General features: G+C 38.3%; 1 protein-coding gene across 5 annotated transcripts in view; it reads right to left on the bottom strand.

Annotated features, from left to right (window-relative positions):
• The window catches only part of nbr1b (NBR1 autophagy cargo receptor b), a 38669-nt gene that overhangs the window by 7412 nt on the left and 6528 nt on the right, over positions 1-24729 (bottom strand). Inside the window, exons 2-20 of one of the 5 annotated variants that reach the window (XM_040119788.1) lie at positions 23220-23328; positions 22951-23013; positions 22326-22344; positions 22181-22203; positions 20477-20665; positions 18894-18971; positions 18534-18775; positions 15188-15313; positions 13504-13710; positions 12672-12831; positions 10292-10375; positions 9883-10068; positions 9317-9433; positions 8367-8442; positions 7365-7475; positions 5614-5790; positions 3658-3927; positions 930-1140; positions 466-714 (exon numbers count right to left, since the gene is read on the bottom strand). In XM_040119788.1, coding sequence (XP_039975722.1) covers positions 466-714; positions 930-1140; positions 3658-3927; positions 5614-5790; positions 7365-7475; positions 8367-8442; positions 9317-9433; positions 9883-10068; positions 10292-10375; positions 12672-12831; positions 13504-13710; positions 15188-15313; positions 18534-18775; positions 18894-18971; positions 20477-20665; positions 22181-22203; positions 22326-22344; positions 22951-23013; positions 23220-23243 — 2612 coding nt within the window. In that variant the 5' untranslated portion in view covers positions 23244-23328. The remainder of the gene's footprint in view (positions 1-465; positions 715-929; positions 1141-3657; positions 3928-5613; positions 5791-7364; positions 7476-8366; positions 8443-9316; positions 9434-9882; positions 10069-10291; positions 10376-12671; positions 12832-13503; positions 13711-15187; positions 15314-18533; positions 18776-18893; positions 18972-20476; positions 20666-22180; positions 22204-22325; positions 22345-22950; positions 23014-23219; positions 23329-24729) is intronic. The other 4 variants (XM_040119762.1, XM_040119771.1, XM_040119779.1 and 1 more) reach the window with 4 other exon arrangements.

Raw genomic sequence — 24729 nt, 5'->3', positions numbered from 1 at the left:
TTCTCTCAAACTTAGTTAAGTAACTGTAAATCAAGCTCGACACTTCCTGCCACTATCTCACATTATATCCTACCAAGAATGTGAGCGATTATATCCCCTGAGTCACTGGAGTTTGTGTGTGTTTCATTGACAATAGCTTGTTAACGGAAAAAAAAAAAGGTTAAAAAATAATTAGTGAATGAAAACATTTCTATTAAAAAGGAAAGTGAGAACAGTGAGTGATGAGTATGCCATGACTGTTGCTGTACTGTTGGAATTAGTGCTGTGGAAATGGACATCAGACTGAATTTATCAAGATGACAGGTAAACATGGAAGAACTGATTTGTTACGTTAACAACAAATTAAAATGAAAGCAGATCAGAAAATTTAGAGGCTGAAAAAAGTGTACTAATATAACCGGGGAGAATAGATATAAAGGCCTGTCTCAAATATTAGACTGTTTGCACGTCACCATTCATACTGACCTTAGTGTGACGATGGCTTTAGGTGGGGCCACCACTTCAGGTGTAAGTGGCTCATCATCCAGCGTCTGAGATGTACAAAGCATGTCGTTAGCACTGCTGGTGCCTGACAACTCTGTCCCTGGAGCTGCAGCTGCTTCATTCGCCTCACCTAGCTCCCCCTCTGCAGTACAGCCTGGGTGGCAAGAAGATGGAGTATCTGGGTCTGTGGGGGTCTTGGCTGGTATGTCACCAGGCTGGGACAGAGCAGAGCTGCAACAGGACATGGAATGTAGAATTAAAGGGAAGGCTATGATATACACCATCCAGCAGCCATGTACGGAGTCCCTTACTTATTTTTTGAAAGAAATATAAGCCAGATTCTTGCAGGTTTATTGTAAATGTAACCATTTTTTAAAGGCACCACAGATTCCCATGAAAACACATGGTGACCAGTGCTGTTACTCCAGAGCCGACAAGGCAGACACCTGTACATGGACTCCCCCAGTGGCCGACTGGTGTCAAAGCAGTCAGGGAGGATGATGATGTAATCCTCTGAAGAGGTGGAGGAGGAGCGACTTCTCGTCCCTTCTCTCTTGTCCTCTCCCTCTTTCTCCTTCTCCTCCACTAGCTCCTTCTCTCTCTCCTTAACCCTGGACTCCACACAGATGCTCTCCATATGAGACTCTTCAACTTCATCTGTCATGGGATCGAGAAAACGAATAGCATTAACCCAGAATATGGGGTACAGGATTTTTGCTATAAAATGTTTAAAATTCTATTAGGCCTGTTTAATAAGCATATGATCGACTGACAATCAGAACACACTGGACTGGAAGGACTGTGAGCCATTCAGATTACTTCAGTAACATTTTGGAAAAGATGTTTATCCACTTTTTTACCGAGAATGAGTTGAGGAGATCCACATTAGTCTCATGTCTGTGTACAGAGCTGAGTTCAGGACATGGTTGGCCTAGTTTAGCATAACGATTGGAGGCAGGGGGAAATAGGTAGCCTGGCTCTGTCTAAAGTTCAAATATACAACAACCATCACCTGTGAAGCTCACTGATGAACATGTTATATCTCATTTGTTTAACCCATACATAAGCAGAAATGACAATTTGTGGTTTCAGTGGTTACGTGCTGGAAATATTTCTTGATGAACAACAATTTATCCATCCCACAAGTACTTCTTTGCAATGTCTCCGACTATAGTGCAGGCTGCCAGATACAGTCAGTGATGACACGAAGGGAGCCGCACATAGTCACTGCTCCCTGATGTTGTCTGCCAACAAATAGTTCCAGCATATCAGTCCTCCTAAAACCACAAAGTCTTGTTTTTACATTTCTGTTTTTGTGCAGATTAAGCAAACCTGATACTGCGTGTTAATAAATGAGCTTTGGGGAGGTCGGTTGGTGTATTTATGAACTTTAGACAGCGACAAGGTAACTGTCTTAATGCTAAGCTAGGCTAACTATGTCCTCACTCTAGGTCTGTAATTTATGCAGAGGCATGAGATTGCTATTCATTTTCTGATCTAAGTTTTGGAAAGAAAGTGAAAACTGAGTTTTGTCTGGGGAAAATTAAAGCAGATTGATTAGGGAAAAACATCATCCTGTTCAGCTTTGCCTTGACAACTAAAGGTTAAGGTTATTTACAGGGGAATACTACTTTAACCAAAACATAAGCAGAAAAGACACCTGAGTCTCTAGTTCTTATTTTACTCAGACTTATTGAGGTTTATCAGTTTCAGTCAGAATCAACGGGACTGATCAGGTTAAAGGAAAAGATGATCTGGCCAACTACAAGTCAAAGTCCTTTTTTCATGTCTTTAGTAAATATATTTCACCTTTTTATTGGTTCCGCTGTCATTATTGCAAATGAATGACTGTCTTTAAATTGTGTTTTGTCAAAATCAAATTGATCTCAAAGTTTCATTTTATAGAAACAATTCAATTCAATTAAAGCACTGAATGATTCACAAATCATGACCAACAAGTCCCAAGTCAAGATAACGTTCTAAACTTTGTGTTTCAAGTCCTGAACAAGTCCCCCAACACTTTTTTTTTTTTTTTTTTTTTTTTTACAGTATATTGAAGTTACAGAAATAAAAATGCTTTTAAAGCATCTGTATTTCAGACTTTCAAATAATTGCCATAACATTTAAAAGCACAATGATAGTGTGCTTTGATATATTATTGCTGTGACTAGGTTTGATAGCATTTTATCAAATCTGAATTGAGTTTTGACTTCCTCATTGACTCCATTCATCTTCAGCCTTTGAGTGTTAGACTAAATAATGGTCAAAACCCATAAACAAAATCTGAAAATTTGATGAGCAGCAGAAGATATGAATTTGCTGATTAAATATGTATCTGACTAATCAAAAAACAGTTGTAGATTATTTGACACAGCTCATTTTTCACAAGCTACCTCTAAATACTGGAAATCCTGATTCAGAACTATTCAGTTGTCAACTTAAAATATTAAAATGAAATGAATAAAAGTGTAACTGGAAGAATTCAATAACTGAAATTGATGTGATGCAGCTAGACTGTTCCACAAGAAAAGAGTCACCACTCTGTTGGTCTTGTTGAAACTACAAAACAAACAGTCTACTAATGATATTAAATTGGTGTTAAAGAGTTATGCTTCTTTGACCTCAAAAATGAACTTTTGTGAGAGAAAAGACAGACATTGACTTGTAGAGAGAACATTAGCCAGAGAACACTCAAAGTTTCATTTTGTCCTTTTGGTAAGTAACTTATGCCATTAATATTAATCAGCTGCATCTGATAAAGTCTGCTGCCTAAGAAGTTTAAACCAGCAAAAAGTAAAAATTTGAAAATGTTTACCTAAATCGCTTAATATCCTAATGTGATTATTTGCTGGTGTACATGGACAAACACTTTTTGTACAGATGTTTCACTGCATAATTTTAATCTTTATACTGAGTCAAAACTCTGACGTCCAAGTGAAGTCACGAGTCATTGGTGTAAAGTTAAAATCTTTACATGAAATCTTGAATTCTGATGCTATTTATGGTCTGCAATTTTTCAGCAATAGCCATTCAATGTATTGCCATTCAGTAATTACCTCTATTTAAAACTTGACTCTTACTCACATAAAAATTGTCCAATCAGGAACTGTTGGTGTGATTTAAGGTCAAATCTAATCTCATCTCAACAACTATACCACTGTCTTCTGCTGTCACCTGTGGCTGTGTGCTCCTGCAGTGTGGAAGCCCTGGCCGAAGCGTGGAGCAGGGTTGGTGCTGAGCTGGGGCCAAGCCCTGGGGTCAGAGCCACAGACATGGGAGCAGGCAGGGAGGCTTTCGGTGGAGAAGGGAGAGAAGCCTTCAGCGTAGCTGGTGGTTTCAGGGTGTTGTTCAAGCTGCTGGGCTTACTGTCTGGGATCTCCTCGGTTTTCAATGTTTTACTCTTCACACAGGAGGAGGAGCCCCCCTGAGCAGCTGGACGCGCCACTAAGAGCAATCAGGAGGATGACTGTTAGACACTGTACCGTAATTCTTTTCACTTTCAATCACATGAAAACAGACTAAACTGAGTAAACTTATTATGGGAAGAATGTTAAACATCAGAAAGGCCAGATGGTAGAAAATATTAGTAGGGACATTTAAGGTGGATAAACAACACCTCACTGGGCGAACAGTAAGAAAAATCATTATTTATTCTAGCAAGAGAGAGTTGTTATTTTGGTCTGAAAGAAATTGCACACTGCAGCTGAAAAACACATTTTGTATTAACTTTGATGGAAATTACATCTCTCTGGTAAAATAGATTGTGTTTCTGTTAGTTTACAACCAGCTGGCCTTTCTTTTTATCCATCTTAATCATAATATCTCTAGTTAGCTAGTGGGGACCTTTCTCTGCCAGTAGGCCCTCACAGAGTGCCTAACATAAATATCATCTTATTATAAAAAGTATTTCTCTTCACTGCATATCTAATTATATTCTTAAGACTGCATAGATCGATTATTGTTGTGGCCACTTGGGAGTACAAAAACAATCTGAAAACACAACATTGACGTTATCTTATAAAGTTGGTGTAGCAAGCATATTGACAAACATTTACCTATTTACATTTCCAGCAGATACAAAACAAAATTAGCATTCATTGGTCCAATATCCACTCTCCTTTTAGCTCCATTTTGCTCTCCACCACCTCCAGGGAAATATCTAGCTTTTCAGGTGCTAAATGATAGCTAGTTATCTAGCAACACCTTCCTCACAGTCATTACATATAATTATTTAACCCATTACTAATATAAAAATATTAATTAGTGCAGCTTTAAAATCCATTACCATAACATCTAAATGTTTCAAGACAAGAATTAACCTTCTAAATACCACTGCAATTTGTCAGAGGTAAAAAAAAAATCAAGCACAGAAAAGAAAACAAATATCCTCGTGTACCATCCTATCATGATCTTACTGCGACTAGTTACTAGGTAAAAAACATGTCAGAGAGCTCTGTGATTGGTGGTGCTTATATAATTTTATAGAAGGCCTTGTCAATACAAATAAATCACATTTCACCTCTAAGAGGGAGGGTTCTTTAGTCATCAAAATAGTTCTGCCAGTTAGAGTTCCTACAGAAGAAAACAAGAGCAGTAGCTGTTGTAATATATGAATGTGGGGATATTGTTGCTTGCTTGTACGTAACAATCTTTTTATGAATGAACTTCAATGAAAACTTAAATGGGAGAGACTTGGCTTGTTGGTGAAGTGTTGGAGTGCAGTGCTGAAATTTAGTTCCAGGACTTTTCCCCAAAGTGGCCAGAAACATGTAACAATGAATAATTGTCCAGGTTCTATCAGATATCTATCCAGCACCATGACATGTAGTATGAATGTATTCCTTCTCCTGGTTTTACAAAATGCATATTTTCCAAGTTCCAAAATGATTAATTTTTACAATAATTATCACTTTACATACTCTTATTTTCATTACATTACATACATTTTTTTTGTCTCACTTTTATTTTCCTCCAAAAATCAAATTCTGCTACATTCTAATGTGTACTGGGAACAAGTACTAGAAACAAAGTTGAGAACAATCTAAAAACCAGCTGAATAGTAATTTTTTTGAAGGGACAAACCAGACCAACCACAGACTAGTGACCTGTCTTCAGACTTGTGACCACTACCTTTACCTGTCCCTGGGTGAGATTTTCTCAGAGGGGCATGGTCAGGGGCCTCCTCCAGAGTCATTGAACGGATCACAGTCTCACAAACAAACTGAGTCCCGCTGATGTCATCCTCCCCTTCCTCCTGAGCTGGGATTCCGCCCCCCTCAGCTCCAGATCCTGCCCCATGGGAGACATCTGAGGACCAGTAACAAGAGAACAAATGTTCTGAGGTACAGACCAGAGACCTAATTTCTCAGCCTTGTGTACCCTAATTAATACTCACAGAATATGACTTTTCAGTTTCTTCTTGCGCTTGAAAATGTGTACACATTTAGATGACCTGCTGATCATGAGGATCAATAAACCACTGATACACAGATGTAATCACAGGTAAAACAATTCCTAAATCAAAGGGACCCAAACCAACTCTACTGTCAATTATGTGATAGTAATTGACCCTTCACTAAGCACTGCCCCTTTATTGTTAGCTGCTGCTAGTCCGTCAAGCTGTCAGAGCAATAATGGCGCCCACGCTGTCACTAACTGCACTCCCTTAAGAAATATTATCCAACTTTTGGAAAAAAAAAAACATCAATTTCAGAGAGAAGCAGAAAGCCTACAGATCACAATGTAAAAGTGAACCACCACATCACCTGGCAATCGAGACAAAAGACTATGAAATTATGGAGCAACACTGTTCCTGTAAAATAGGGTAGGTTCACTTTTAAAATCATAAAAAGCAATATCGCTATGTGTATACATTCAGTATACCTTCAGTAGTTAAAATAATCCTAATAGTTATAATATTATATTGGTTTGTCCAATTACTTTTGAGCCCCTGAAAATAAGGAAGTATGTATAAAAATGGCTTTAATTCCTAAACGGTTAATGCAATATTTTTGTTAACCCCCTTGAATTAAAGCTGAAAATCTACACTTCAATCACATCTTGATGGCTTCGTTTCAACTCCATCATGGTGCTGTATAGAGGCAAAATTACAAAAACTGTGTCACTGTCCAAATACTCATGGAGCTAACTGTAGTTGTCAGACCCTGCCTACGTTATAATTGGCCAGTCTGCGAACGAGGGGCAGGACTTGGAAAAAGGTCAATTGATAGACTATAAAGTGTCGTTCCTGAAGATTTGTGAGGATTTCATTTCTGTTTTCATTTGTAAAAATTGTAATCATTTCTTTCAGACCGAGGTTAACAAAGACAGATATATTTCCTGTTATGCTGAGACAGTGAAAAAGTACAAAGATTAAAAAGCTATAAATCAAATTTGTGATCTATGAATCACAATGAAGGGGCACTATTCTATACTTTGGTTCTTTATTTGACCATCACATATGAATCATTTTACCTCTCTACATAATGTATCTTTATCTATTAAGTGTCAAATAAACCAGGCTTAACAATTTCATTTATTACTGGGGCAATTCTTGGTTCTCAGTTACAAAGCCGACATAGTGAAAAGGTCTGACATTACACATGAAATCTGTGGGGTACTAGAAGGCGTAGATCTTTCCTAAGTGTGCACACGCATCAGTCTTGGTGTAACTACATTCGCTGGTGATAACTAATTGTATGAACAGAAATAAAGTAAGTAAATAGTGGAAATATTGTAGAACAGTGTGAAATACAGTAACAGCAGTACCAGTGAAGGAACACACATAAAATGATACTTATAACCATAAGCCCGTTGCCTGAGTGCATGCTGGGAGACTCCATCAAGAACTTCAAAAAAGTGTGAATAGGAAATTCCATTACCCATGATGCTATTGATGACTTCTGTTTCTTCTTGGATCAGACCCAAAGAGGGACTGGTCTTGTCCTGCAGGTGGCCATCTTGAGGAAGAGGGGACATGCAGGGAGTCATGTCTAAATGGAAGAAAAGAGGACACACACAGAATTTTTATTGATCAGTAAAGGAGCTGCAACAAAAAGGAAAAAAATGGGAGCATTTTATTGGCCCACAGTCTTTTTCACTCTGCTAAAATATTTGGCTGCATCATTGATGCCAGATTAGCAGTATCAAGATCAGCTTCTGAACACAATGTAGCAATGAATGTGTTTTCATGGACATGAGTATCTCAGTTATGATCAGATTTTTGAAGTATCCCTTTTTTTTTCACATGTAAACCTCATATCCCAGTATCGAGATTATAGTCTTAAAGAAATGGGATACTGCTGCATTTAAACATCCAGTTCTCTGAATGCTGCTGGCTTCTGCCCATGATGTAACAGAGGCACAAACAATGGCAGCAGCGAAAACGCAATGTCATTTTTAGAGTGATGGAGACATGGAATTTTGTCTTTCAGTAATGAAAGAGTTAAATATACTTGGTGATTGACACGGGAGAAAGCACTGAAATGCTGACCTATTCAGGTCCTTAGTAGACAGGTCATAGTACAGTGGTTTGCCAACTGGTACAGTGGAACAAGTCAGGTCAACAGCCATGGACAAATTAATTTAAGGTTAACAGTTACAGGAATGTCAAATGAACCATTTCAAAATTGCTACTTTGTGTTTGCAAACATCACAGCACTTACACAAACAGCACAAGGTAATCAGTAACTGGGATACTAGTACTTATAATGTATTCAGGGATATGCATAACCAGATATTTCTGTGACCCATGTAAACATCATATCCTGAAAATGATGATAACGGGATGAGCCTCATAACTGGGATACTCATTTCCATGTAGAACACACTCACTGTTCTGGACCCAAGCATCAGCAACTGGAAACCACGAACACTCTTCTTACCAGCAGGGGTATTGTTTGGGACACTCTCCAACTCTTGTACGATGTTGATGTCAAGCAGCTCGAAAGAAAGAAGATCCTGACAGATAAACAACAGATAGCTGATTAAAAAACCTGTGAGCTGTATTATGGCAAATGTAAGGGGTGGTGTTTTTGGTGTTTGATACATCCTCGATTTTGACCGTTCTTTTTTATTTCTGTCTCTTGTGAGTTCCCCAACACTATATAGTAAGTGCACAATAAATCACTGGAGTACCCCCTTAATTCATTATCAAGAAAAAATGAAAGACATTTTCCAGTGTCAGCTTCTCTAATGTGATTATTTGTTACTTTTCTCTATTTCCTACATAAATAGAGAAAATAATATTAATGAACTGTTGGCAATTGGAGTTAAAAAAAGAAAAGAAAACACTACTGAGTTTGTAAAGCAATTTTATTTTGGTCTGCGAACAAAGACAGAGCCACACACAGGTGGAATGTTTCAGTGAAAAGATGGAGAAGCAGGTCATTCTGTTCAGTGAAGCTTGGTCCGTACATGTAAGAGTGTTTGTTATATGTATTACATGAGAATGTGATGGTGTGTCTGTCCTTATGAGGTTGATGCATTGTAATGACGCAATTTCAGAAACCTAATAAAAAACATTAAATTTGCACAAGCCTAAAAAGCATGGTGTATGATCATCTTCACTTATACTTAAAAGGTCATCTATTGTTACACCCTCACTTTGATTTAAACATATCTTCACAAGTTCCACACAGAGAGTCTTATAGATTTCATATTATGGAAAAAAAGAACACTGGTATCGGATCAGTACTTGGCATTGGCCAATACCTGTTTAGGTATCTGAATCAGTGTGGGCAAAAAAAGTTGGGTTGTTGCATCCTTAGAAATAAACATTAGTTGCAGCCCTAGTGCAAGTGTACAGCATTGTGATGATTGCAGACTTAATTACCTGAGCAGTAAGCAGGTCTACAGAGGGGATGTAGTACTCTTCTTGGTCCACTGACATTAAAGGTTGCTCCCTAGAAGCTGCACAGGCTTTTCCATCTTTTGCTACTGGGTTCTTACCCTGCAGACAAGGACAAATCATTTCAGTTAGAGACACACCCATATCTACAATATGTATTTATCTATGGTAAATGGACTGCACATATAACACGGTTTTAGTCTTATCGACCACTCAAAGCACTTTACACTACATGCCACATTCACCCATTCACACACAGTCATACAGCGCTTTTTCTATACATACAGTGCTTTCTATACATACACACAGACACTCACATACTGGGTTCAGTATCTTGTCCAAGGACACTGTGACATGTGGACTGGAGGATTCATATATCGAACCGACCTTCCTGTTAGTGGACAAACCGCTCTACCTACTGAGCGACATTCGCCCATCTGTGTATATTTAGTTTATTTACAACGTTATACACATACAACTATTTCTTTATTTTTTGACATTGTCTAATTTTCAAACGTTCCTGTTTTTGTTTATCCACCCAGTTGTTCTACCTGTGGTGTGACACAGGGCGACACCAGTATCCCATCAGCCATCATGGGTGCTGGGGCCAGAGGGTCGACCACGATGCTGCACCACACCCTTGGTCCAAACTGCTCTCCAGCTTGGGCCAGACGCCAGTGGGAGGTGTAGGAGCCCTCCACAGTCGGAGCACATAGTGCTACGCTCACTATACCAACCTGGATAAACAAAAAATATTTGGATCATAAACATCACATGAAAGCAGTAATATACCGTACAATACCATGCAAATGTTAGAGCAGTGATGTGCTGTGCTGTGCTGACCATATCCATGTGATCTAGCCACAAAGAGAAAGCAAAAAAATATCATTTTGGTGTAAAATTCAGTGTGCTCTTCTAAGGATGAGTGCAAAAGAAAACTTCCTTAAGTTGCCATCTCACCTGTCCTGGCTGAAGGAAGGGAACAGAGACTTCTCTCCAACGGTCCCCAGATCCCACCGCCAGGTTACCCCACATGAACTTCAGCTGCAGGAAGCAAACAAAGCATAATATGATGCTTAATTATCAGTGGGAGTTTATTTAACTAACCACTATACCATACAATCTTTACTCCTAAGTTTGTTTATTAAAGCAGAAGCTTTCAATTACTCATATAACCTTGTGTAATGTTAAATGTGTCACACACCGAATTATCACCAATTCTGTTGTCCACTTTGGAGCAATTTAACCTCTATCACCTCATGGTCTTTGTGTTTATGGCAAAAAGCTTTACTGTTTGAGTCTCACCACTCTTATCAGGTTTGTTTTAAGCAGCAGCAGGCAGCTTTTTTCAGTGAAAAACCTCTGATAAACCCACTGTCCACTACCTGCTCAGCACCAAACAGCAGACAGACACAACTAGAGACTTGCTGGGGAACACAGTGGAGCAAGTAGCTAAGGGGCCAGATATTTCCCTCAGGAGATGGTGGAGACGAAAAGAGAGGTAAAAGGAGTTGAATGTCTGACTTACATTTACCAGGTGGACACAAATACAACTCAAACAACAACTTTATAGGGTGATAAGAAGTTGATGATAATGTTGTTAGTTTTGCAGGTATTTGGGTGTAAATCCATTTGAACCAAAAATGTCTGTGGCATTAAATGAAAAGTTAGGGGATCACCAGGTCATCGGGTGGGAGTCATGACTTTTGTGTCAATCCATCTAGTATAGTTAGGTACATAGGTATTTGGACAGTGACACAGTTTTCATAATTTTGCCTCTGTACACAGCCACAATGGATTTTAAACAAAGCCATCAAGATATGATTTAAGTGTAGACTTTCACCTGTAATTAACGGGGGTAGGGGGTGGTGTTTAACAAAAATATCACATTAAACATTTAGGAATTAAAGCCATTTAAATACATAGTCCCTCATTTTCACAAGCTAAATAGGAATTAGACAAACCAACATAATTATAAATATAAGGATTACTTTTAATACTTGGATGAAAATCCAAGTCATTATCCATCTGTACTGTGAAGCACCATCCTATCAATTTTGCAGCATTTGGCTGAACACACATAATAATTCATCCTGCTACTTCTACCAGCAGTCACATTATCAATAAACACCAGTGACCCTGTTCCATTTGCAGCCATACATGGCCATGCCATGACACTGCCTCCACCATGTTGGACAGATGATGTGGTATGTTTTGGATAATGAGCCGTTCCTTTCCTTCTCCATACTCTTCTCTTCCCATCATTCTGGTGCAAGTTAATCTTGGTTTCATCTGTCAAAAGAATCTTGTTCCAGAACTTGGCAGGCTTTTTTAGATGTTTTCTGGCAGAGTCTAATCTGGCCTTTCTGTTCTTGAATTTTTGCACCTTGTGGTAAACTCTCTATATTTACGTTAGTGAAGGCGTCTCTTGATTGTAGACTTTGACAATGATACAACTGCCTCCTTGAGAGTGTTCTTGATCTATATAGATGTTGTGAAGGGTTTTTCTTTACCAAGGAAAGAATTTTGCTATCATCTACTTTAGTTTCCTCCGTGGTTTTTCAAACCTTTGGTGTTGCTGAGCTCATCAGTGCATTCCTTCTTTTCAAGAATGTACCAAATTGTTGATTTGGCCATACCAAAAGTTTCTGCCATCTGTCTGATAGTTCTGTTTTGTTTTTCAGCGTAATGATGGCCTCCTTCATTTGCATCAACACGTCTTTGGACTGAACACTTTGGATTCGACTCCAGATCTTTTATCTCCTTAATTTGTCATTAAATAACGAGGGTACAGGCAACATCCGCCTGTGAAACTGATCGATTATCAATTGTCTAATTACTTTTGAGCCTCTGAGAAGGAGGGGCTATGTATAAAAATGGCTGTAATTCTTAATAATAGTAATGGCTTTATTTCAAATCCATTGTTGTGGTTTGCGGAGGCAAAATTACGAAAATTGTGTCACCTAGCAAATACTCATGGACCTAACTGTAAATGTTGAGATATTTCACTAAAAATTTTTTTGAAAAATTTTACCTGCTGGTAGCGCTATACAAAAGGTATATATAAAATCCAAATCTAATAGGCATTCTTCTATAATCAGAATTGATCCCATTAATGCTACTCAGATGGTGATTTCTTCTCATTGTGGACACTCCATGACAATTTACTTAATGGCACAATCAAACCAGAACATTCCCTTTGGGCTCAAGATATCTCCTAATCCAACTAGCAGTTTGCCATGAGGTCTACTCAACACAATGATACTCCCAAGAGGATAAGCGCTTTTTATTTAAATGATCCCATGAGAAAAGAGCAGACAACCACTGTAGAGCTCTTTACCTTAGTATCAGCACTCCAGCTGATAGTTCCAGTGTTCCTCATCTTCCAGTATTTAATAAACTTGGTCCCAGGACGCAGTCGGGTTCCATCAGGAAGGTTCTCATCCAGAAACGCAGCCGTCATGGCTGGAACCACCAGGGGACAAGGACGTTTTGGACGCCTGGGCAAGAAATAAAATCTATATGTCCTGCATTTACCTTAAATTGTTCTTTTAAAGACATATATATCCTTATAGATTTTAAGGATTTTATTGGCTCTATATTTGAAATGTGAACCTACAAAAGTGATTCCAAACTTTTTTGTCAGTTGTACCCCCACATCCCCCACTAACATTTCAACCATTTTATCCATTGCTTTTAGCAAACTATTTCAACTGTTAATCCATTAAATTTAGCTATGTGTTTCAACATTTCACCCATATTACTCTTAGCTAGTTATTGCAAATTTTATCCATTACTTTTAGTTATTTCACCATTCATCCGTTGCTTTAAACCATCTCTTTTAACTGTGTATCTATTACTTTTGGTCTCTAATTCAACCATTTATCCATCTTTTGGTGTTCATGTTTTATTGCTAACCTTATATAAGGATATCATTTTATTTTTTAATCAAATTGTAAATTATATTTTTCTCCAAGTTTCATGAGCTACTCCACAATCTTTCCAAAAACACTCCTGGTGACTTCAGAAGTACCCCCTGTGGCACAAGCACTCCTGGTTGGGAATCACTGACCTACAACACTCAGTAAATTTTTCTCTCACTTACTGGGCCTTCCTTTTCTCTAGTGTGTACTCCAACGTAACGAGTTTGGGACTTGCTTTCAGTGACTTACTCCGGACTGTTGTGCTGGGTGGCCCGAGGCTGCAGAAGGACAGGGGAGGAGCTTCCTTCTCTGTGAGAGGAGCTCCACTGTATTCCCCGCCTCTCCATCCTCAGCTGTTTGCGGATCTCTTTGACCTCGGCCTTCAGCAGGCGTTTCTCTGCTTTCAGCCGCTGCTTCTCCGCCTTCCGGAAACTGCGGTCACCTCGCCTGTAGGACCTACAGGGGGAAACCGTACAAGAAACGGACAAAGGTAATAACGAAAATTGCAACATAGAGATGCAGATGCAGATCATTGAGAAAACTCCCTAGTATAGGCCCAGGGGCCCGCAAGGAGCAGGAGACCCCTTAGCCAGGCACTCTGTATGAAGTGACATTTACTAATAGAAAGTCAAAAAATTAATATAAATTAAAAAATAAAATTTCATATAGTGATCTACAATATTTTGTATAGTATTACTAGAGGGCACAAATGTAGTGTAGAAATTTTGTATAATAGCAATCAGACGGCCTCTCTTAATTTCATGACATAACGGCAATACTCTAAAAATGCAATCATAACTGGAATTCTAGTGTGCATGTTAGTACACTCATTGTAACCATGCCTATTCAGTTGAACTGTTTTTTTCTGTAATAAAGAAGTCAACCATTACATTTTTTCCAGCATTTATTTTTAGTAACACTAGCAGTGTGGCTGTATGGCTTGCAATGTTGGGCGATCAGTAGATCCACCACTTTGGTTCTATCTCACAACAACTGCATGGACTGCCATAAAATTTGGTACAAACATTCAAGTTCTCAGTTCGATGAATTGTAATTACTTAAGTGATCCTCTGACTTTTTATGTGGTTCATCATCATGTCAAATTTGTCTAATACTTTGGTTTATGAGCAAATACCTGCCAAACTAATAAAAAACTAATTCCCATAGTTGTACTTTGTGTTTAGTGGTAAATATCAAATGTTAGCTTGCTAACATGCAAAATTAAGATAGTCATTATGATAAAAATTTCCTTTTTTACATTTACTCCACCACAACTGCTTTAAGGTTAGCACTACTGACTAACGGAGCAACTAGCCTGACTGTAGACTCTTAGTTTGTTTCTTGTTATTAGTGGTGTAATGTAACCAAGTACATTTACTCACCTACTCTTGTACTCATACGAAGTTTAGGTACTTGTACTTGTGTATTTGCATTTCATGGTTCTTTATACTTTTAGTCCACTTCACATTAATGCATCAGTCATAGTAATCCAAGAATATATAATACCACTTTTCTACAAGGAACACTTTCACTTTTAATACTTTATTTACATTTTACTGATAAAACTTCAATTCATTCAAGTGACACTTTAAATGCTGGAATTTTACTTGAAATTAAGTATTTTTATAATTCAGTATTGCTATATTTACTTAAGTAAAGGAAGTGAATACTTCCTCTACCTCTGTTTGTAATCCATGTTTGTCAACTCAGGCTGTAAATCTTATTGCAAACGTGTTAAACAAAGGAGTGAATTGAATAAGGTGATTATTTATCCATGTCTACTAGCAGCCTCCTCCCCATCATCTCGAAAAACACATAATTAAAGAACTAAAGAAAAAGTAAGCTGCCCTGACTTTTGTTAAATATGACATTTAAATATAGAAAAATATAGAAAATATTAAATATTAATTATAACACCATTGTGGTGTCGTACTTGCTGTGGTCAGGGGCAGGTGATCCGTGTTCCGGGATGGACAGAGGAGTCCTAGCTCTCACCAGGTTGTGACTGGGATCATGAGAAAAACTGCAGGGCTCGCACAGAGTACAGGAGGTACACACACTGATGAGAGACAGAGATGGAGAGAAGAGGGACAGGAAAAGAAAAGAGATAAAGAGAGGGTAGAGGGACAAAAAGTTAGAAGATGGAAGAGAGAAAAAGAGAGGAGTGAAAGGGTAATTCCAGTCACGGAACTTACACCTTGACTAAGAGTGCACACTCAGTTTCACAATCTACAGACACAGAATATACCTTAGAATCTGCAACACAGTCCACAAGCCGAGGACTGTTTATTACTATGTAAAGCAACACATGTCTACAAGAATAGGACATATGGTACGGACAGCAGAGTGGCTTGAGTCAGACTGTTCAGCTAAAGTGTCCAATGCTAACGTCTGAGACTTCAGCAAAAGACAGGTTTTGTGAAGTTTCAACACTGTTTCTGCATGCTCCTCCTCTCTCAGCCTTTTTCTTTTCATTCTCTCAAAATGTTAAATTGAGTTTCCCAATGCACCTATCAAGCTTTGACCTTGTCTTTGACTACACCTTCACAGGATAAAACATTAACAAGACAAGACTTCAACATGTAAAACACCACATATCATTTAAATGTAAGTGATGCTACAGATATAACCATCTGCAGAGTAGCATCTTAAAACATACAAAGTCACACTCAAAATGGATAATAGATTAACAAAAAAAATACTGAACATGTTTCAGTAGCCTAAGGTTAATGGAATAATTAAAAGGATAGTTTTGGGGAAATCTGCTTTTTTTCTGAGAGTGAGATGTGAAGACTGATCATTCTTATGGCATCAAAAGGGGAACTCCACTAATTTTATTCATCCACATGTGTTGTAATTTGTTGAGTACTACTACTGCATATGTGGAAAAAAGTTGTATAAAGCCTTTTGTGCCCCCAGAGGGAGCTCTGTGAAGTTTGACAAATGTCCTCAAGTGATGTCATGTGAGTCAGCGTTGGCTGGGGTTGAAGATTGGAAGTTTCAAAAGTGAAAAAATCTGGATTATTTCTTTAGAAAGAATTGAGACCTTTGTAGCTTGCTCATCATCTCTGCTGCAGGCTATATTAGCTGTTACACACCTGAATTTCCAATGAAACTGTCTGTGGCTTAGTAGCACTGTGGGTAATACAGGCAGCAGGTTTTGACAAGAAAGAAGAATGTGTAGAATTTATTTCTCCTGCATCTGTTTTGATTAATCCATCATGATTCCAACAGTGTTATAGGACTGCGATGCTAAATCATTTCAGTAGTCTTCTGAGTATGGATGTTGGTGGATGTGATTAGCCTAGCTTAGCATAAAGACTGGAAGCAGGGAAACAGTTAGCCTGGTTATGTCCGAAGTCCAAAGCTACAACAACAACACCCCTATGGCTAAATAATTAATGCATTAAATCTTTTTTGTTTAACCTGTACATGAAAAGGTATGTAAAAACTGAAATTTGTACCGTACAGAATTGCTGAATAGGCCAAAAAAACCCACTTATTATCATTTCGATATTTCTATTATTGTACAGACTAAAAATATGAAATGCAGCATTTTAATTAGTTATCTAGCAGCCCTGCTTCCTAACTCTGTGCTAAGCTAAACTTATCGTCTCCTCATTCCAGATCTGTACTTAATAAACAGACATGAGACTGATAACCATCTCATCCCATCTCACTCTCAGAAAGAGTTTATTTATTTCCAAAAATGTTGAACTGTTCCATCAACTGATGATGTACCCAGGGCTGTAACAATGATTTCAGAAATACTGAGGCTACCAGTGGAGGAGTCCAAAATACCTGAGCGGGGCCCCTTCCACCAAGAAACTTTTGACTAGCCACACAAAACATTATCCCTCCTTACATGCTGGTCTAAATGCTGTTTCAAAGCCATTTCGACACTGAAAGCGATATAATATTTTCAGAGAACTACTTGATTAATTTTAATATTATTATTTATTATTTTATTTTGATTTAATTTGGGTTTTTTTGGCAAAAAAAAATGTCTAATTTAAAGACACAGGGCCTAATTCATGAAAAGTTCATAAGCAAAGATTTGAGCTTGCACATACAAACAAAGTAAGACCTTTTGTTTGATTAATGATTGCTTTCTTATTTCCAAAAAATGATTGATTGATTGATTCATTATTCATTTTCATTTCAAAATAATTTGTTCTTGCATTATATAGAATGATCCCTGACACTCTTTTTAGCTATTAGATAGCACATGAAACAAAATTACTATCTGAAGGATTCCTGCTCCTACATAGGGTGATTTGGGTGTTTCCTTGTGGTAATGAAAACCTGATTACCTGGAACACACATCCATTTTAAGTACAATCCTGATCCACAAAGCAGAACAAACTGGTGGTCTGTTCACGTTTCATGAAACAAACATAACAATGAAATTATTTTTCTCATAGTCAGTTTTTAAGAAGGGATCTAGGAGAAAAAATACACAAGAAAAAATTTGTGAATAAGGCCCACTGAGTCTAAAACAATATGAGAAGAAAATTTAAAAAAAAAACCCATCAATTTATCTTGTGATACTAAAAAAAACCTCATAGAAAAATTGTAATATATTATTGTTATAATTAATTAATAAAAAATATTATTAAAAAACAAGCGTTTTGCTAAATATCCTAATACATGTTAACTGACTGAATATCATTATTTTAGCCTAATTTTCGTATTTAAGTAATTATTACTTTATGCTGCAGATATGAGGTTCTAAATTACTATGTGTGATTTTTAATGATGAAAACCCAAAACCAAGCACTACTCTTGGTCTTGTACAGTTAAAATGGAGAAAAAAGTGGAGGCGAGAGACGGAAGTCCTACAGAAAGAGGAGGTGTAGGAAGAGTAGCATTAAAATTACTCAAAAAAGAAAATGAAAGCCAGTATTCAAAATAGTGTACCAGTGTCAAGTACTAGCTGTGCATGGCTTATTTCCTGTTGCATTGACTTTAATATTTTTTGATCACTGTGAAAACTATCGTCAATGACGCTCAACACTTCCTGCAAATGTTTCACATTAAAAGCCCCTAACTCGTGAAGTTAGGGACTATGCTCCTTAATGTGACACATTTTGCAAGTTGTGCTGGGTTTCATTTACGGTAGCTTAACAATAATTGAATAGCAAAGAAGATGCCAAAGGAAATAATTAGTGAATGAAAACTGCTACTGCTAGAATTTGGTTGTGACTTTGCAATCATGTAGCTAATTTACTAATTCGAACTGACTTGCAATTAGCCAGTTAACTGCCAACAACACATACCTGCATTGGTAGCCTCCTCCAGTGGTCTGCCCCCTGCAGGAGGAGCAGGGAGGAGTGGAGGAGGATGGAGCTCCAGGCAGGGTGGAGGACACCTCAGGGACTTGCTGGGCCTCTGCTCCCCCTACTGCTTCCCCTCTACCTCCCCCGGCTCCCCCTCCTCCCAGGGGCTTGTGGATGCAGCACTGTCCAGAGAACTCCCTGCAGATCTTCTCCACCGCCTCACGAACCACCTGGTCTTTAAACTAGGGGCATGAAGTTGGGAGAGCGACAAAGTCCATGTCTTAGTAATCAGACAGTTCCTCCAGCAGAAAACCTAACTTGTGCTAAAAGACAGTGTCACTTAAATCAGGTTGTTCTTACCTTCTCCATGTAAGACGTGAACCAGGCTGGAGGAGTCTTGTCTTCTTCTTTGGTCCCTTTCACTTCTTTCATGATTAACTGATCAACAGAAGAAGACAATTCTCACTCTGTAAAAACTGCATATTCACATCTTTATTACATCATTGTCAGTATAAATGGCCAAGCAGATTATATTACAATTTCACCAGGTATAATATCATCCATACCACAGGATGTACACAAAATAACATTGGTTTTAAAGCCAGTGTGTAGAAATTTCATGTAATTTTTATTATCTTTAAAATTATTCTAATGTTATAAGTTTTTTTTTGTAGAAAAATGAAACAATCCTCATGAAGACGGGTTCTGTCTATGACATGCTGTGGTTTTACAGGCAGTTACGTGCCAGACTATTTCTTGGGAAAGTACAGTTACTTCCTGGAGTCTTCACTGGCAACTTCAAGGTGATGACCGTACTTCAAGACTTCACTAGCCTGGCTTAGAAATAGTCCAACACATAACACCCCATAAAACCTCCAAGTGGCATTTTTACACTTAAGTTTTGTTACACACTAAATAAATTAGTTATAAATGTATATATAAATGTAATTTGGTGATCTTCAGTTGCCAGTAGGTGGATTTTGTTACCTTTTGACAGAGCCAGTCTAGCTGTTTCTACCTGTTTCCAGTCTCTCTACCAGTTTCCAGCGCTAAGCTAGGCTAACCTGCCGCTGGCTGAAGCTTTATATTTACCATACACACATGAGTGGTATTACTCTTTGCATCTACAGATTATTCTTCCACTGGAAACACAAGACAATTTCTTTCTGATCTTGCATAGCAAAACGTAGAATTTTCATAACTTAAAATGGGTAAGGATGACAACACTAGCATGAATGTTAGGCAAACAGCAATATGTCTAATAATGAACATCTTTTATTATCATTATTATTGAATCTTGTTTTATGTGTAAGGAAATTTACGACAAACGTAATGACTCCTTCACCGAGCAGATTATCAGGGGTGTAAATTTTGATTATTCAGAAAAACAAATATGTAATTAATTCCCCTAGATTAACAACTTTTCCTCAAAACGTTAGTCATTGGTAACTTCAAATTAATGGTCAAGTAAAAACAAATAAACAAATCTAAATTGACTGCTCTTATATAGTACATTTCTATCTTATCTACTACTAAAAGCACTTTACACTACATGCCACATGCCCATTACACTACTTGCCCATTTGCACACACATTCATACATCGCATTCACACAAACACTCACACATACTGATGGCAGAGCCATCAGGGGCCATCAAGGACACTTTGACATGTGGACTGGATGAGCACCACCGACCTTCTGGTAAGTGGACAACCCACTCTATCCCCGGAGCAACAGCCAACCAATTACACAGTAAACTGCTATTAGCAACCGCTACCACAGCTTCAGCTAACACTGTGGGTATTCCACTATGATTGACTGAGCTAGCAAAAACACATGAACCCTCAGGTCCTATCGCTACTTTAATTATATGCTATTAGTTTGATGGAATGAATTCAACATTTTATGTCCCGACATGAAACCCTGTGTGTTGGAATCTTACTATGCCCTGTTCTGGCACTGCAGCCTGGACCTTGCGGCTAACCACCTGGGCCAGGGCGGGGCAGTGCTGTGGGGGTCTGAAGCCCCTCTTGGGCTCCAATCCACTGGCCTTGTTGGTGGTGACCCTCGCCGGTTGGCCTCGGGTCTCGTACACGTTCATGTGCAGTCGATTCCCCTGCCTCGCTGCACTCTGGGAAACAAGTGAACAGGTTAGTCTCCCCAGCTTCCATTTTTGGATCAATTTCTCAATTCCGATGTGTCTTTATAATGATAACAACAAAAATGATCTGTTAAAGAGGAGTTGTCATGGAGAAGACTGGTGTCACCAGAAGGTCCGTATTATTTAGCACCATTGGACATAGAAAACGAAGAAAACATTGCAGTCTTTCAGAACTAAAGCTGAAACTTATGTAGCCAATGACCATTCTACGTAACCCTCTCATATTAAATGAATCCAGTCTTACGGCCTGTAGTATTTTCTAACCTGTGTTCTGTGTGGCTGTGTTTGTGTGAGAGTGGGTAGTCTGTTTCTGATAGTGTGAACCTAGAGTTGGTTCATTGGTTTTGTATAGCAAATCTGAGATAGTGTTTGCCCTGCTGCCCTAGTTGGCTATCTCTAAGTATCTTTTTAAATTTTGTACATAGAGTACAATCTACTGTTTGATTGTAAATAGCACTGAAGTTGTAGGGGTGAGCTGCCATTTTCTTCTGCACTGTTTTCTCCTGTTTTGCTTTACTCTAGGGAATTAGGATTAGTATGTGTCTTTTGTGTGCTTGTTTGTTTGTTTCACTTAGGATTAGTCAGCACAGTTTTAAGGAAATATGGTGGCTATTACTCTGTCACTTAGCTTAGCTGCAGTTTAGAACGGTTCCAGCTAACCTGGAACGTGCAGGGGTTTAAAAGACAGCTGCATATAAGCCTAGACCCCACTGAACAGCAGCTAAACTGCAGCTAAACCAGCTGTCTGAGACGCCTAACGCAGCTGTGTCAGAGAACCACATTGTTAAATAGTGCACTTGGAGGAGGCGGATCTTATAACTTACCAGCATGCACCGGGGCAACATTGATTATCATTTTATCATCACTTTATCTGTGTTGTTGTACTGTTACTGATGTTAATGTGATCTACATTGTGTTTGGCACTGTTGTTGACATTTCCACATTGTCGTACAATTAATTACTACTACAAATGACTGATTACACCATGAGTGTTGCTGATCTGATGATGTGAATTAACATTGATTATGAATTTTGTTCGACCAATGAATCACATAACGTGAGAAGCCATCTCCCCACCATGTTTTCTTTTCCTATCTGAAAACCTTACCTTGACTGAACATGTGTACTTGCACATGTGATAGTTGACTATCCTTATCATAGCACATAGCACATGTGCTACTTTCTTTCCTTTTTTGCAGTACCAATCAAAATCTGTCAAATATACAGTATTAGCTTACAGTAAAACTGTGTTGGGAATTAGTCTAACAATACATATACATTCATCTGTTTCTTTGACATACTGTATATGTTATAATTGTAATAATCAGTAACTCTCTTTATGGCATCAAAAATGAACTGAGGAAGGAGGGACACCTTTGATTATAATTACAAAATGATGTAACTTTGTTTTTATGGTGGACAGTACTTCTTTGTTTCCCATAAGTACATAAATGTGAACAGTAATTGAATATTACATCAGCTTACCTTTAATGCCTCCTCATACTCCACTAGAAAAAAAGCAAAAATAGCAGAAATAACTTGACGTTAATATTTAATTCATTCGAAATTTCATACATTTTTTTGGTTTTGTGTAGCATATCGCAGCTTAAGATTGTCTATGTTTACTTACCTTGACTGTTAATGGACACCTGGAGAAAGAAAGGAGAAGATTTTTGATGTAAATCTGTTAGCATTTTCCAAGTGGTGTCAGTTGGTTATTGGTTTGGTGAAATTTCAGGAATTAAAGAACCACTCCACCAATTTTAGATATGACGGTCAATTTACTTCTCAAGGAGAATGGTACTCAGCCTGTAAAAATGTTGTATAATGTCTTCTGTCGTTCTGAGGGAGGTTTGTCAATCTAGAGAAAAGAACCCTGATGTCATAGTGATGTCATCAGGGAAACGGTTCGGCTTGAGGACTTCAACTTTATAACAGAAGGTCTGTTAAAAATTGGATTTAGCATTTGTCAGGCAGGGAGGTTTTAAATATCAGTGCTGTTGAATTGCATTATGGGAACTGTAGGATCAAACAGCTCAACCAATATCAGGGACTTATAGTAAGGGTATCTCAGCCTCTGTTGCATCAATTTCAACCGTTGTGTTTTTTAATCTGTCTCTTGTAAATCCTCCAATTTCATGAAAGTGCAATACTAAACTGCTGGAGTACCCCTTTAAAATAACAGGAAAGCAAATTATAAAAAAATGGGGAATCAGCAAGTAAGACCAGAGTGATGACAAACAAGAGTCTCTCACCTCCTCGTTCTCCTCATCAAAATAGGTCAGTTGAAGGCTGCACAGGCCATAGGAACGCTTCACCTGCACACAAAACACACACAATGCCTCATGTTCATCCCTGCTCAGTCTGATACACTTATACACTGTATTAACACAGTATCCAGGTAATACTCTTCCTCCTGTGGCTGCCGTTTTTACTTCATTATGCTTTGACACAAACCAGTAGGAGCTCATATTTTATGTATTATTCAGCAATTCATAATGAATAAAAAACAGATATACTAAACCTTGTACAGCAAAGCCACTTGCATCTCTCTGACTGGAAAACAACAACTCAGAGGGAAGTCTGACGTCTGAGAGTCAGCAGCACAAATGAACGCTTCCAGGCTGCTGTGGCTGAGAGAGATGGACCATAAATCCAAAGGTTTCGAGTCTATATTTCACTTACTTTCTTGACACATGGCATTTACAATGCCATTGATTAACAAACAGGTCGTCTGGACTTTTGCCCTCAGTTTTCAGTAGTTCCAGGCCAATTCTAAATTTAGGCACTGCTCTGGAGGTGTCTGGTAGATCATGATTAGTCATACTTCTCAACAGGGACCAAACAAAAACACGTCTGGTGAAAAAATATAAAGAAGATAAGACAAGATTATGGCGTAAACAGAAACACAGTGGTCTGGCTTGTGCTTGTCAGACTACACACAAGCAAGAAAGGCTTGGTACCAGTTGGGTACCAACTGGCTTGTGCCAGCCTCAGCAATGTCTTGGATTTTCTACTAGCATATAAACTTGCACCTCATGTTCATGTACATGCTAAATAAAAATTAAGAACAGAATCAGCACTACTGCTTCTTATGTTGTGCATCCTACAATTGATTATTTAACTCACCTATGAAAGAGCAGATAAAAATGAACTAGTTTGTCCCACTGTAGCCTTTTTAAAGAAGTATATCTGAAACATACAGGTTTATAAAATACATTGGCAATGCATAGAAGCACAGTAGCAGAGCCATTCAAGGCTAATTTTTAAAGGATCAGTTTTGTCACCTCAGTCTGCCAGTGTTGCAGCGCTGCTCTCCTTAACGATAGCCCACAGTCCAGTATTTCACTGCACGTCCAAGTGAATTTAGTGTGAATGTGAAGAATTATGTGGGTGCACCAGTGCCACTGACTCTGAGTTCTGACATCTAGGTTGCCAAAACAAATGGATTCCCTGACATTAAGCTTTGACTCTTAAATCCCTCTCTCTCTCAATTTCAAAGAGAAGCAGTTTACAAAACATTTTAGCCAACGCTGACCATAGCTTTCACCTGTTAAAATGATAAATGTTGCTGATGGCAGATCATATTGGTTTTCACTATCTAACACGAATTCTGTGAGTAGCTTGATAACTGGTCAAAATTAAACTTAGCTGTCGCTGGGTTTGTGTGCTGGGCTAAAGATCATTTGTTCAGGAAGAAGCTTCTCTCTGTAACACCACTGTACAATTGTTAGTGCACTGAAAGTTTCTGTACTTCCAACAACTCCAACAGACTGATTTTCTGGTTTTCTCCATTAAAACCATCAGCCGATTGCATCACGTCAATCTGAACCTCCCAGTTAAACTTTCACACATCATTCTTTCATTAAAGTATCAGATAAGAGTCGGTATTGGACACCCAATATTAAAAAGGACCTGGATTGGGATTGGGAGCTGAGTCAGAAACATGGCTACAAGGCCTCCATGGCTGGCAGTTATTTTTGGATAAAATCTAATGTTAACACTAATCAATTCAGCTACATTAAAACGGCCTT

The sequence above is a fragment of the Xiphias gladius genome, chromosome 3, assembly GCF_016859285.1.
Source record: "Xiphias gladius isolate SHS-SW01 ecotype Sanya breed wild chromosome 3, ASM1685928v1, whole genome shotgun sequence".
NCBI classification, from domain to species: Eukaryota; Metazoa; Chordata; class Actinopteri; order Istiophoriformes; family Xiphiidae; genus Xiphias; species Xiphias gladius.
Note: the sequence above shows the minus strand (reverse complement) of the source record. Positions and strands in the feature narration are given on the sequence as shown.